Source organism: Podarcis bocagei, assembly GCF_964188305.1.
Source record: "Podarcis bocagei genome assembly, chromosome: 2".
In the NCBI taxonomy this organism is placed as follows: Eukaryota; Metazoa; Chordata; class Lepidosauria; order Squamata; family Lacertidae; genus Podarcis; species Podarcis bocagei.
In genome coordinates, this window is record NC_138126.1 from 111,112,572 (window position 1) to 111,126,961 (window position 14,390).

At 48.4% G+C, this 14,390-nt stretch overlaps 2 protein-coding genes across 4 annotated transcripts in view; one reads left to right on the forward strand and one right to left on the reverse strand.

Moving 5' to 3' along the window:
- IKZF4 (IKAROS family zinc finger 4) overlaps positions 1-14,390 on the reverse strand; it is a 90,510-nt gene that overhangs the window by 1,886 nt on the left and 74,234 nt on the right. Inside the window, exons 9-10 of one of the 2 annotated variants that reach the window (XM_081181382.1) lie at positions 14,304-14,375; positions 990-1,124 (exon numbers count right to left, since the gene is read on the reverse strand). In XM_081181382.1, the coding sequence (XP_081037508.1) occupies positions 14,333-14,375 (43 nt within the window). In that variant the 3' untranslated portion in view covers positions 990-1,124; positions 14,304-14,332. Of the gene's footprint in view, positions 1-989; positions 1,125-14,303; positions 14,376-14,390 lie in introns of those variants that run through there. The other variant, XM_081181381.1, reaches the window with a different exon arrangement.
- Positions 2,086-14,265, forward strand: LOC308580110 (uncharacterized protein). 2 transcript variants are annotated; one of them, XM_081181373.1, is made up of 4 exons: positions 2,086-2,995; positions 6,067-7,074; positions 9,169-9,295; positions 10,970-14,265. In XM_081181373.1, the coding sequence occupies exons 2-4, from the start codon at positions 6,370-6,372 to the stop codon at positions 11,971-11,973; spliced, it is 1,836 nt and encodes a 611-aa protein (XP_081037499.1). In that variant the 5' UTR covers positions 2,086-2,995; positions 6,067-6,369; the 3' UTR covers positions 11,974-14,265. The 2 variants fall into 2 exon arrangements, with proteins under 2 accessions (XP_081037499.1, XP_081037500.1); XM_081181374.1 differs by having other exon boundaries at positions 2,086-2,489.

Consider the following 14,390-nt stretch of genomic DNA (forward strand, 5'->3'; position numbering starts at 1 on the left):
TGACCAGAAAGTCCTCTGAAAGGCAGCCTTGAAAACTGCTGTTATTGCTGCACCCATTTTTACACTTTGGCCATGCCTACTTTGATATGCAGCCCCTGGAGGGTTGATCATGATTCATGTGTCAGTGCAATCCTTGCCCCCCCCCCCCAATTTAACCACCCCAGGTTAATGGTTGGCAGTCCAGGGCTTGAACACAAGGCTCTTGCAGACAGGCTGCCTTTCAGAACAAGATGGGAAGCTGTCTTCCCATGCTCCTAGGAAAACTGTTCAAAAACTTACTAGACTTCAGGAAATCAGTGCATAGGATCTAGGTGTACAAACTGCAGTGGTGACATGAGTTTACAAGCATGCAGGATAGTCTTGCTGGCTACACCACATGTTGGCTACTGGTAACAACAGTATATGTAAATGGTATTGCAGTGGCAAAATCTTATCTCTGACAAATATAGTTCCAACATTATGTGGTTGCTGAGAGTGAATGCAGACATGACGACTCAAGATTTAATGGCTGTGTAGTTCTTACACTAGAACCACCTATGTTGCTTTATATATGATTGTAAGTTACCACAATAAGATTTAACATAGACAACATCATGGGATGAGTCTTCCTGACTTTAGATGACACTGCAGATGTGTCAGACACAGTTATAATCATTTAGCAGACGAGAATAGTTACACTGGCTCTGTGTCACATGCACAAGAAGATCATCAGAAGGGTTCAGAGTTATCGCAATAACTGAACCATTCCCTACAAATAGAATAAATAAAATAATTTTAAATAAAATTTATTTATGGCTCAGTGGCATGTCTCAAATCATTTCTGAAATTAGCTTCAAAAATATTTCCTTTTGCTCCATAAAATATGCACACATATCACATACAATTTTTGTTTTGTTTTCACATGTAACTACCACATCTACATGTTTTTATTTTGCAAAATATATTGACCCCAAAAATTTTTATTTTGCAAAATATATTGACCCCAACATTTACAGAATGTCAGAAACAGAATATGCAAGGAAAGTCGGAATCAGAGGTGGCTGGTCCCAAAGATGACACGGTGTAAAACATGAACAACCAGTTCAGTATCAGGGACAAATTCCGTATACACCATCAATCTGCACCTATAGTAAAACAACAGGCATTTGAGAATATGGCCTATAAACTTGAGTTTTTAGGTGGTAGCTTTATGCATGAAAGGGTATGATTTTATATTTGTTTTATAGGGCAAGGATGCATTACTTAGAACATGGGCATACTTGGTGATGGCTAGTTATTTAGTTTCATGTGTAATGATTTATGTTTCTGACCTGTTCCATCTTGGTTTCAGGTGAGCAACTCAAGTAAGGGCTAGTTGACTAATGTATATTCATCGCTTGATAACCTGAATGAACGAAACCCTCACAGACCCAACACCATAAACAGAACTGTTACATCGCCTCACATCACCTCTTTCAACAGTTTCAATAGATTCATTTCATGTCTTTGTTTGGCTCCAAGTCATAAATTATCAAAATGTTAACAACTCAGTCCTATATGTGTGTCCACTCATAAGCAAGCACCATTGAGTTCAATGGGACCGACTCCCAGGTACGTGTTTGTTATGTGTGTGTAAAAATGCATCACTCGGAATCAGTCTCACATACTTCTAAGCAGACATGTTTAAGATTACATTGTCACTGATGATAAACGAAACCATCTGCATGTGTTTGAGGCCTAGTTCTAGAATATCGATAGAACAAGGCCAGCAAAAGTAAAATTACACATTTAATGAACTATATCCCTGGTTTTTAGTGCTCCATATTTAAGATAATCCAGTTAAGGTCTTACAATTCGTCCTTAAAATATACTGGTTCAAACTTTGGTGAATCTCTCAGGAAAGGAAATCCTACAGTTGTGGAGCAGCCAAACAGAGGAGGTGGGAACAGCTTACTGTTCCTGTGATAATAATTTTGCAAATCAACACAGAATTATTAAGATGGCATTTTCAGTAGCTTGAGGGGTAGCATTATAAGAAAAGAAGAGAGATTAGCTAAGGTATACAAGGGGGGGATTCCAAGCAGCTTTGAACGTTTTCAGGTCTGTAAGCTAGTTAGGACTTACAGTGTGATTAAAATTTATGGTTTTGAGTCAACAAACAAGTGACAGTACTGAAACCCCTTTTAAGATTGCAAGCCTCCCTTGGTGGCCACTTTCAGACCACTTACAGAATGTCCTGGGGAGGCTGAAAACACACACGATTCCAGCTACTGTATCCCCATTTCCACGTGGAGAAATTTAAAGCAGGTCTCGAGAGCAGCACGCTCAGGCACAGATGTCAAGAAGATGCGACTGCGTTGAAAATCCGTTGCTCAACAACCTCGGAAGAGCAACTGATTCTGTTACTTTTGGAATGGTTGTGGAAACAGGCACGGCACGGCGTGGTGCGTGATTTATTGTTGAAACGCTGTGCAGTGCAGGAAGGGAACACGGCGCCTCTTTCCGTTAAGGTAGCGCCAGAAAAGAGACCATTGGTGGGGTGTTGTTGTTTTTTTGGGGAGGGCGCAACTGGAACCAAACGACTTTAAACCTTGCAAGCTCCACGATCTCGCTTTCTGCAGTGCCAGGGAACTTCGCCTTTGCCAAGAGAGAAAAGTCAAAAAACTCAACTGCTCCAAACACCTCATAACGCAAACACCCCTCTAAGGCCGAGACGCGTCAAGAGTTAAATTGACTGGCAGGCCGATCCTCAAACCAGTTAAACAGGAGCCCTTGGATTTAAGCCGGCTTAGTCCTATTGAGTGAGAGCTAAGCCCTGGAGAGGCCCAGGAAGCCGAGAGGCGGCGGGTGGGGGGGGGGGAAGATGCAATAGCCCAGGCGCCATCCTGCTCCGCCCTGGATTAAAAAACCTCGGGATTTGAATTTTATTAAGGGGTGTGCAAGGGGGGGTGGGATTGTGTCTGCAGGGCTCGAGATCCTCAGGGGTCCGCGCGGAGGAAAAGAGCTGTGGGGAGCGGTGAGTTTCAGGGGCATCTGGGGCAAAGGGGGAAGAGCCGATGCGGCTGCAGGAGAGGGAGAAAATGGGGTGGGGGGAGAGAATCAGGCGGAGCCGAAGTGCAAAATCCGGGGGGGGGAGAGGGGAGGGCTGGCAAAGGAGGCAGCCGGAGGGGGGCTGATTCCTTTCCACGGATCTCTGCAGATCTGCGTGGAAAGCTTTGCAGGAGCAGAGGGGGGGGGGCGGACACACGCACACACACTCGTCTCGCCTCTTTGTGGAGTTGGGAAACGACGGCCGTGGTCGGTGCAATCATTGGGGGGGGGGTGCGCTTCTGTAGGGCCTGCTCCATGGAGCTGCTTCTCTCTCTCTCTCCCTTTGTCCAGGGTCGAGGCGTCCGCCCCCAACCGGCTGCACCGAGTCCCAAGCAGCCAGGCTCCATGGATGCCATGCCTTAAATGCAATGCTGTTGTTGCTGCTGCTACTACTAATAATAAAAAAAAAGTGGGGAGGGGAGGCGGGGTGGGAGGGGTGTGGGGGGAGGGGAGCCATGGTGGGGTTAACTTAATTCCGTTAAAAAAAAAGAGAGACACAAAAGGAGACAATCCGGAGTTTTGTGTTTTGCTCGCTTGTTCGCCGAGTGGGAGGGAACGGAAGGAACCTTCTTTCTGCTGAATGGTTGCATTCAGGGGAAACTCCCTCCAACGAGAAAGGCAGGATTCCCCCAAAATGGGGTTTCTTACACCAGATCCGACACCCCCCCCCCGCGCACTTTGCTTACGAAACACCCCTTTCTTTAGGACCAGTGGCGTAGCGTGGGGGGTGCAGGGGGCGCCGGCCGCAACATCTGGGGGGGGGGCGCTCGCACTCGCAGCTCTCTGCCCCCTGCTAAAATCCACGGGTTAGGGGGCGCAAATTACTTGCCTTGCCCCGGGTGCTGACAACCCACGCTACGCCACTGTTTAGGACTCCCTATTTCCAGCCACTCACTGAAGGAAGAGAGTCCCAGCAGACTTTGCTAGTTTAATTGGGGTGGGCCAGGAAGGGGCAACAGGATCCGTGCACACCCCATTCTCACGCGCTTGTAGGGCAGGACTTGAGGTGGAGAGTGGGTTTTGTTTTTGAATTGGGGAGGGGGAGCCCCAGTGGACACCGCTGCCTGATGGTGGTGGGGAGGGCGAGCTCTGCAGAAACGTATTTAACTCCTGAGCCGATTAAGGAATCTGCATGCCCAGCCTGCTTTTGGTCCCTGAGACAATAACACCTCTGTTTTCCCCCCTTCTGCTCCATTCCTACTCTCTGGGCTACTCTGCGTCTCATAAGAACTAAAAACAGCCGCCCTGCGACAGAAATAATTCAGGCAGCACCCCTTGATCGCTGGATGGGAGAGGGATAAACTGCGTCCCAGCACAACCATCCAGGGAATTGGGTATATCTAATGTGACTCTCGGAGGCTGAGTGAAAACATTAAGAATGATTTCACCACATGTGTGTAGTTGTAATAAACTGGGTAGCAAAGATGTCCATCTGCGCATGAATTTGGCAGACACTTGATGCCATGTGTTGCTCCCGGAGAATAACATGTATTTTTTGTATATAAAAATAAATCCAACAGATTGGATCTTAACCTGAAACTGTTCTTAACCTGAAGCACCACTTTAGCTAATGGGGCCTCCCGCTGCCGCTGCGTCGCCGGCACGATTTCTGTTCTCATCCTGATGCAAAGTTCTTAATCTGAATCACTATTTCTGGGTTAGCGGAGTCTGTAACCTGAAGCGTATGTAACCCGAGGTACCACTGTACTTAACCTGAGGTACCACTATATATAATTTTTTACCCAAGTTTCCCCTTCGAAGACTCAGACTGCAGACACACCATCCATTTAAAGCACATTAGCAACAACACCCCAAACCCTGGGTACTGTAGTTTGTTAAGGATGCTGGGAATTGTCGCTCTGTGAGGGGTAAAGGTCGTACCCTCCAACATTTCTCTGATGAAAATAAGGATGTCCTACCATACCTTCCAACATTTTTTCCAATGAAAATAGGAACGTCCTAAGGAAAAGTAGGACATTCCGGGATCAAATCAGAAACTGGGACGGCTTCTGTAAATCCGGGATGGTCCCTGAAAAATGGGGACACTTGGAGGGTCTACAAGCTACAGTTCCCAGGGTCCTTTCCTGAGGAGGGGGAATGCTTTAGACGTAGGTTGTGTATGAAGCATCACACCCAAGCTAGGCTTCATATGAACCTGGAACACACCACAACTTCAGCTATGAAATGTGTTTTAAGTGCCAGAAATCTGCTTAACCTGTGAAAGAATTATTAAATAATACCTGCGGGAATGCAGGAAGCTGCCTATTTGTCCATCTAACCCAGTATTGCTTGCTCTGACTGGCAGCAGCTCTCCAGGGCCTCAGGCAGAAGGAAGTCGTTCTCATGGTCTTGCTCCATCATCCTTTTATCTGGCGACTGAATCTGGGGGGGTCTTCTGCAAGCAAAATGCTCTGTGTCACTGAGCTGCGACAGAGCAGGGCTTTTAGGCATGGCGAGGGATGATGGAAGTTGCAGTCCAACAACACCTAGACGACGCCTGATTTAGGCCCTTGATTGTGCTATGCTCAAAATATCCTCCCCTTCTGCCAGCCAGTCTGTCAAGAGAAACCACTGGTTGTTATTTCTCAGGCTAACTTCATATTGCAGGATTCTTCTAGGGCAGGGACAGAAACAAACAGCCCTAGGTACACTGTCCTAAGCAACCTGGAGGACAGATGTGAGCCACAGTTGTTAAGAATAAGAATAAGAATAATAAGCCACCCATTTACTGGGTTGTTCCAGCCACTCTGGGCAGCTCCCAACAAAAAAAACAGTAAAAGCACAATACATCATCACACAAAAAACCCTTTCCTGAACAGGGCTGCCTTCCGACGTCTTTTTAAAAACCACATAGCTATTTAAGTGTTTGACATCTTCTGGGAGGGCGTTCCACTATCTAAAAGGGCCCTCTACCCAGTTCTCTGTAACCTCTCTTCTTGCAATGAGGGAACCCCCAGGTTAATTTTAATTATTTTTTTCTCTCTCTTTCTTTCTCAGGAACAAGCTCCAAGTATCTGAACAAGAACTCGGGCCTTGTCCGCGACCCTGCTGTTCAAACTCACAAGCACTGTCAGGAGGGTATATACCTTCACAAGGGTATATGGTGCAGAAAACAGGAAAAAATAAATAAGAGTAGGAGAGGATTCCAAGTGTGAGAGTAGGCGAAGGGGTGGGCAGCTGAGAGGGTGGGGATAAATCTGTCTCCAGAAAGGTAAAATGGCTGAATAGTCGCAGGATGCGGCAGCTGTGGGTCTCCGGGTTCAGGAAAGGTTTGACAAGACGACGAGGCCAGTAGGGAAAATGGAGAAACAGGACCCGGCAGGCCCAAGGCCGGCAGAGAGCTTGGACGGAGCAGGAAGAGAGAGCTTTGCCATCCGTCCGGGAGCCATCGAGGAGCTACCTTGCTGGGCAATGCCACGCCAGGAGGGCAGCATCCCTCAGCACTTGCACACCCAGTGGCAGGATTTCCTGAAGACCATGCAGTCCCCTCACGCAAGATGGGGGAACCCGCCGTTGCCAGAGCTGACCTCCTGGGACGACCTGGTTGCTTTCGAGAGGGTCTTTGGCGCCTGCCAGTGGCCCAGGGGAGATGCTCTGACCCGGCTGGTGCCGGCCTTCAGCGCGGAAGCCCACCAGGCCCTGAGCAGCCTGGCCTCCAGAGACAAGATGGACTACGGGAAGGTGAAGGCCGCTTTCCTGCAAGGGAACTCCACCGGCACAGAGATCCATCGCCAGCGCTTCCGGCAGTTCTGCTACCAGGAGGCTGAGGGGCCTCGGGAGGTTTGCGGCCGGCTGAGGGAGCTCTGCCACTGCTGGCTGGAGCCGGAGAGCCGTACGAAGGAGCAGATCGTGGAGCTGCTGATCCTGGAGCAGTTCCTGACCATCCTGCCTCAGGAAATCCAAAGTCAGGTTCGGGATCGGAGCCCAGAGACCTGCGCCCAAGCAGTGGCCCTGGCGGAAGGCTTCATTCTGAGGCAGCAGGAAGGCGAGGAGCAGGAAGAACAGGTGAGGGAAGCAGCAAAGCCAGAAACAGGGTAAAAAATGCAGGCCAGTGGTTCTCAAACTTTTTTCTCTGGCCACACTTTTAGAATAAAAACTTGCTCGTGCCACCACCAGATTTTTTACAGATTGGAAAACAGGATCTCCTAGCAGCGCTCAATATACAACATAAAAGTGAAGGTAAAGGGACCCCTGACCATTAGGTCCAGTTGTGGCCGACTCTGGGGTTACAGTGCTCATCTCGCTTTAGTGGCCGAGGGAGCCGGCGTACAGCTTCCGGGTCATGTGGCCAGCATGACTAAGCCACTTCTGGCAAACCAGAGCAGTGCACGGAAATGCCGTTTACCTTCCTGCTGGAGCGGTACCTATTTATCTACTTGCACTTTGATGTGCTTTTGAACTGTTAGGTTGGCAGGAGCAGGGACCGAACAACGGGAGCTCACCCCGTTGCGGGGATTCGAACCGCTGACCTTCTGATTGGCAAGCCCTAGGCTCTGTGGTTTAACCCACAGTGCCACCCGCGTCCCAATATATAACATAGAACACAACTATTCAATAAATAATAATAGTTGTGTTCTATGTCAATATATAACACAGAACACAACTATTATTATTTATTGAATTTATATACCACCCTATACCTGGGGTTCTCGGGGCGGTTCACAGAATAAAATCGAGATATAAAATCACAGAATACATACAGTGATACCTCGGGTTACAGACACTTCAGGTTACAGATGCTTCAGATTACAGATTCCGCTAACCCAGAAATATTACCTTGGGTTAAGAACTTTGCTTCAAGATGAGAACAGAAATTGTGCTCCGGCAGTGCAGCAGCGGCAGCAGCAGCGGGAGGCCCCATTAGCTAAAGTGGTGCTTCAGGTTAAGAACAGTTTCAGGTTAAGAACTGACCTCCAGAACGAATTAAGGTCTTAACCCGAGGTACCACTGTATATAAAAACAACTCAATAGCTCCCCCCCCCCCAGTAACATTTGAAAAGGGTATAGGATGTCAATCAGATCAACCAAAGGCCTGGTTAAAAAGGAATGTTTTTGCCTGGCGCCTAAAGGTGTACAGTGGTACCTCAGGTTACGTACGCTTCAGGTTATATACGCTTCAGGTTACAGACTCCGCTAACCCAGAAATAGTGCTTCAGGTTAAGAACTTTGCTTCAGGATGAGAACAGAAATTGTGCAGCGGCGGCGCAACAGCAGCAGGAGGCCCCATTAGCTAAAGTGGTGCTTCAGGTTAAGAACAGTTTCAGGTTAAGAACAGACCTCCGGAATGAATTAAGTACTTAACCTGAGGTACCACTGTATAATAAAGGAGCCAGGCGAACTTCTCTGGGGAGAGCGTTCCACAGACGGGGAGCCACTGCAGAGAAGGCCCGTTCTCGTGTTGCCACCCTCCGGACCTCTTGGGGAGGCGGCACACGAAGATGATGATCTTTGTAAGATGACCATGGGACATCCAGGAAGTATAAAACAATGCAGCCATGTAAGAACGTGGATCATTCCCAAAATGTAATTCTAAATGACCATGTTACATATGTACCTTAAGTAGGTAAACAAACTCAACGAGAGGTGTGAGCTTGCGGTATCGCTTGGTGCTTTTGAAAAGATATCTGTGCATATTCGGCAAAAAAAATATTTTGATACTATACTATTTACTACACCGAAATGTTTAAATGTTTCTTAGATTGTCCTTGAATCTTTCCACCACACTTGCCAGCCTCTCTTCCCACACCCTTGGAGAACCACTGTTTCTTTCTCTGTCTCCCCCTCTCTCTTTTTCTCTTTCTGCATGAAACCAAATGCCACTGCTGGGGTGTCATGTGGCTGGGGTTGCGGCTGCTGTCATGATGAGTTCCTGCACTTCAAAATTCACCGCTGCCCTACTGCATTTAACCCAGTCCTGTCCATCTGGACTGGCAGGAAGTTTCCTACCCTGTTTTTCATGATCTCACACACAGGTTGCTTTTAACTCTGCTGTCGATTGAATGGGTATGCTAGGAATCGAGGTTTTCATATATGCAAAGAACACCCTCTACTGCTGGGCTGCCAGCCTCTTTGTGAGCAGGACTTTCAATGCTGTTTCAGGGGCACGCGCCGTTCCGAGAGGTGGCTGTGGATTTTTCTGAAGCGCAGAGAGCTCCGCTGGATGCCAGGCAGAGGCAGCTTGGCAGGGAGGTCAGGAAGCAAGAGAACGGCGGCACCTGCCTAGTGGGTAAGACTCCCTCTGGTACAATTGGTGTTGAGTCTTACATGCTCTTGGTGCCCACTGAAAATGTGCTTCTTCGCGTAGAGTGGAATTTCATTTTCCTCTCTTCCATTTGTTCTGTCTGCACAATCATTTCAGCTCTCCAGACGGAAGGATACCCCCTTTCCTCCCTCCCTCAATATGCTGTTCTGCAGATTCTCTGGACCCTCCCTAAGCCAATTTGAAGAGGGGGTGCATGGGAGAAGGAGATTAGTTGACACCATGGCACAGGGGCAAGTGGGGCTGGTTAAATGTATCCCACTCCTAGGGTGGATCTTCACTCATGGTTTTTAATGTTAAGGAATAATAATAATAATAATAATAATAATAATAATAATAATTTATTATTTATACCCTACCCATCTGGATGGGTTTCCCCAGCCACTCTGGGTGGCTTCCAGCAAAATACAGTGGTACATACGCTTCAGGTTACATAATCTTCAGGTTACAGACTCCGCTAACCCAGAAATATTACCTCGGGTTAAGAACTTTGCTTCAGGATAAGAACAGAAACCGCACAGCGGCGCCGCCGCAGCAGCAGGAGGCCCCATTAGCTAAAGTGTTGCTTCAGGTTAAGAACAGTTTCAGGTTAAGAATAGACCTCAAGTACGAATTAAGTTCTTAACTCGAGGTACCACTGTATTAAAATACAATAATTCATCAAATAAAAACTTCCCTAAACAGGGCTGCCTTCAGATGTCTTCTAAAAGTCTGGTAGTTGTTTTTTTCTTTGACATCTGGTGGGAGGGCATTCCTCAGGGCGGGCGCCACTACCGAGAAGGCCCTCTGCCTGGTTCCCTGTAACCTCACTTCTCGCAGGGAGGGAACCGCCAGAAGGCCCTTGGAGCTGGACCTCAGTGTCTGGGCAGAACGATGGGGGTGGAGACACTCCTTCAGGTATACTGGGCCGAGGCCATTTAGGGCTTTAAAGGTCAGCACCAACACTTCGAATTGTGTTTGGAAATGTATTGGGATCCAATGTAGGTCTTTCAGGACCGGTGTTATGTGGTCTCGGCGGAAGAGTTAAGGAATGGTTACATTCTACTTTTAACATTCATAATGTGCTATTAAAATGGGTGCTGAAGAGCAACCAGGAACCAGCAGTAGGGAAGCAGCATTTTTACAGAGAAAACAAGGAAAGGAATGCTTTTAATTTACAAGTATGCCCTGTGACGTTTTAGAACGATATACAGTGGTACCTCAGGTTACAGATGCCTCAGGTTACAGATGCCTCAGAGGCTGCTACTTCTCCTTCCCTAATCATTGGGCTAGCCCTATACAGTGGTACCTCGGGTTACAGACGCTTCATGTTACAGACGCTTCAGGTTACAGACTCCACTAACACAGAAACAGTACCTCGGGTTAAAAACTTTGCTTCAGGATGAGAACTGAAATTGCATGGCAGCAGCGGGAGGCCCCATTAGCTAAAGTAGTACCTCAGGTTAAGAACAGTTTCAGGTTAAGAACAGACCTCCAGGACAAATTAAGTTCTTAACCCGAGGCACCACTGTATCTAATATCGTTCTAATAACGTTGAAAAGGTTGGTGTAGATCCAGCCCTAGTTTTTTTTGGCCCCATCTTACTCCCACCTTTGCAATGGCCCACGGCCCACCATTGTCATTTGCCTCCTCACCCTCCAGGCACCACTAACACAGCCAGCAGAACCGAGGAGCAATTTGAACACCAGGGATCCAGGAGGGAAGACGTAGAGGAAGAGGCGGCAGCGCCCGCAGCCCCAGAGGGAGCCCAAAGGAAAGAGAAATCCCACCTCTGCATCGAATGTGGCAAGAGCTTCACCCGCCCCTCGGACCTGGCCAAGCACCTGAACGTCCACACAGGAGAAAAGCCCTACCTGTGCGTCGAGTGCGGGAAGAGCTTCAGCCAGCTCTCACACCTTACGAGACACCAGAAAATCCACTCGGGAGAGAAGCCCCACATCTGCTCCGAGTGCGGGGACACCTTCAGCCAGCGAGCGTACCTTGTCAGTCACCAGAGGAGCCATTCGGGAGAGCAGCCCTACCGCTGCTCCTACTGCCAGAAATGCTTCAGCCACCAGTCGGCCCTGAAGATCCACGAGCGGAACCACATGGGGCAGAAGCCCTACGCCTGCGCCGACTGCGGGAAACGCTTCGTCTCCTCTTCCTCCCTCACCACCCACCGGAGGATCCACACGGGGGAGAAGCCCCACGCCTGCGGCGTGTGCGGGAAGCGGTTCATCCAGCACTCGAACCTCGTCTCCCACCAGCGGACGCACTCGGGGGAGAAGCCCTTCTCCTGCAAAGTGTGCGGCCGGAGGTTCGCCTACCCTTCCGACCTCACCAGGCACCAAAAGATCCACACGGGAGAGAAGCCCTACCCGTGCGACGAGTGCGAGAGGCGCTTCACCAGGCTCTCGGACCTGATCACGCACCAGAGGATCCACACGGGGGAGAAGCCCTACCGCTGCATGGAGTGCGGGCGGAGGTTCAGGCAGAGGGGGGTGCTGGTGAAACACCAGAAGTGCCATTCGAAAGAGAACCCGAGAGGAGGCGAGTCGGTGGAGTCTCAGCCCGGCGGCGAGTTCAAACTCTGCGAGATCAAGCAAGAGAAAGAAGAACTGGAGAGCCTGGCAGAATCCGGTTTGATTCCCTCTCCCAGCTCCTGATGCTCACCATCACTTTCTTACGCCGCTGCACTAGAGGGAGGAATGATCTCGTAGGCTACCCAGAAGGGTTTTCACTGTGCTTTTATTTCTTTTATTTCTTTTTTTTAGTTAAATAGTTCCCCTTCTTTTGGTGCTGGCTAAAGCCGGTTCCAAGAGCAGCTATCCATTGCCATCTGCCGCTTGGCCTGTGAACAGATGTTGGGAACCGGGGTGGAGTGTGTGCATGTTGTGGATGGGGAGAAAGGACGCAAGGAATCCGCCTCACCCTCTCCACACGGCTGAATGGCCTGCTGTCACAGTGACCTTTGGAAGAAGCGGAGGCGAGGTGGAACGCTCTGTGTACAGCAGTCAAATACACCTCTCTAAAGCAGCTGGCCTGTCTGTGTTTTAGCTAGATGCGAAAGGGACGGCAGGGAAATAGGATTTCCTCTCTGCTACCTTGAGGGAGAAGCTGGATGCAGTGGTCTACTTTGTACGTCTCCAAAGGGACAATGGCATCTTCAATGCCAGACATTGTTGCTGGGCTGGGCTGGAAGTGAATGCAGCTGCCAGGGGGAAAAATGAAGCCAGGGGCTGGGGAAAGGAGTCGGGACCATAGCTGTCAACTTTTCCCTTTTCTTGCAAGGAATCCTATTTGAAATAAGGGAATTTCTCTTAAAAAATGGGAAACGTTGACAGCTATGGTCAGGACACCACAAGACCAATGGTGGTGGGGGGTGGGAATTGTATGTGTGAGGTGCGCAGCAATAATAATGGCACGGGCAGGTAAGCTTCCTTGAATTGGAGCAATGGTGGCTCCATCTTCTCCACATCCCTAGGCATTTGTGCAAAACCCAGCGGGCTGTCAAACAAGACAGGACTGCCGACAGTAACCTGCTTTTCATTCCTGCTCTTGCCACACACCCCTCCCCCTGATCGCACCCAGACAATATGAGCTGGCCCTGCTCAGTTAATGATATAAGAAGTGGCTTGAAAAAACCCAACTCTGGTCATTGGTAGTGCCCAATCTGGCTGGCTGCAGCTCCTCAAGCTCTCAGACAGGAGTCATTCTCAAGCTTGCTACCTGAAATCGCAGGTGGCAGGGATTGAACCCAGGACTTTATTCCACGCAAGTAATGGGCTCTGCCACCGATTTATGGGCTCTGAGCTCTGCTGGCTACAGATTAGACCTTTTTTTTTTTTTAATGCCCTGTGGCAAGCAGGCAGTCCCAGATCAATTGCCAAAATCTCTCGTTTTAATGTAAACCACTTTGGGAGCCTCTGTGGCTGAAGAGCGGTGCACAATGCTCTAAATAAATACAAATAAAATATACGCATTGCCCTCTGCTACCCGGCTCATTAGCAGATCTGCAAATCTGAAGTAGACAACAGATTAATATATACCTCCCCATCTCAGTGTTATAGAAGGAGAAGGAATGCATGGGGCTGTACACTGGAGGAGAGGGGCAGGGCCTGCAGTAACTAAACTTGGCTTGTGAACACTGAGATCCTGGAGCAAACAGAGCAATAGGATTTGCTTGGCTTCTGTTCATTCATCCTGAGACTTTAAATAGGGAGATTTGGTGATGGGAGAAGTGTGTCCTGAGAAATTGCCTCTGTTGAAGGCCTCAGAGCCCGGCCAGGAGAAAAAGTTAGCAACCTGCTGTATTCAAGTGGTTGGCCTCTTAAAACTATTCTTGTTAGCATCACCATTTGGGTTTCTCCTGACAGCAGGATAGAGATTAGGTTAGAGTAACTGTTTGTTGTTCCAAAGCTGCAAGGTATTTGTAGAATAAATTCACCCAAAACCTCGGAAAGGAACCGGCAAAAATACGTACGTTAAAAGAACTTTAGACAGGGACTGTGTGTACTTTATCATTCTGCAGAGGTTTGGGAATAAACATGTGGTGGACCTCACCTTTTAATCTGAAAGGTTTTTGACTTTCGTAGCTTGAAAATTATGCAGATAGGAGGGAGAGCTCTGAGCCAAATACGTAGTCACCAGGAGACAAATAACTGGTGCCTTAAGAGAACAATCTGAACTGTGTCTACTCAGGAATAAATCCTACTGAATTCAATTGGACTTACTCCTAGGTAAGTGGGTTTAGGATTGCAATCTACTCTCCCCATGGTTGAATAAGCAGAACGGTGAAAATGTATGCCGATTTATAGACACCACAGACTTTATGTTTTCTTGGCATGGGACTTGGGTTTCCCCAGTACAGTTCCCACAGCCCTACTTTTATGGAACTTCTGATATATAGAAATACTTTCAAATGCGGATGATTTTAATAAATAGAATCCTAAAAATTACTCTGAGCCATTTTTAAAACATTTGAGTTTGTACTCACGCGTGGCAGTTGTAAACCGTGTGTCTCACTCATATTAGGCATCTTGGGAACCTCTGTTCCTTTTTCAGTGTCCTGAGGTAAAGAAAC

Bases quoted from the DNA above. Each gene is read 5' to 3' on its own strand.
- LOC308580110 (XM_081181373.1), top strand. From the start codon at position 6,370: ATGGAGAAACAGGACCCGGCAGGCCCAAGGCCGGCAGAGAGCTTGGAC. The intron at 7,075-9,168 runs GTGAGGGAAGCA...ATGCTGTTTCAG, and splicing joins GCGAGGAGCAGGAAGAACAG to GGGCACGCGCCGTTCCGAGA. The intron at 9,296-10,969 runs GTAAGACTCCCT...CTCACCCTCCAG, and splicing joins CGGCGGCACCTGCCTAGTGG to GCACCACTAACACAGCCAGC.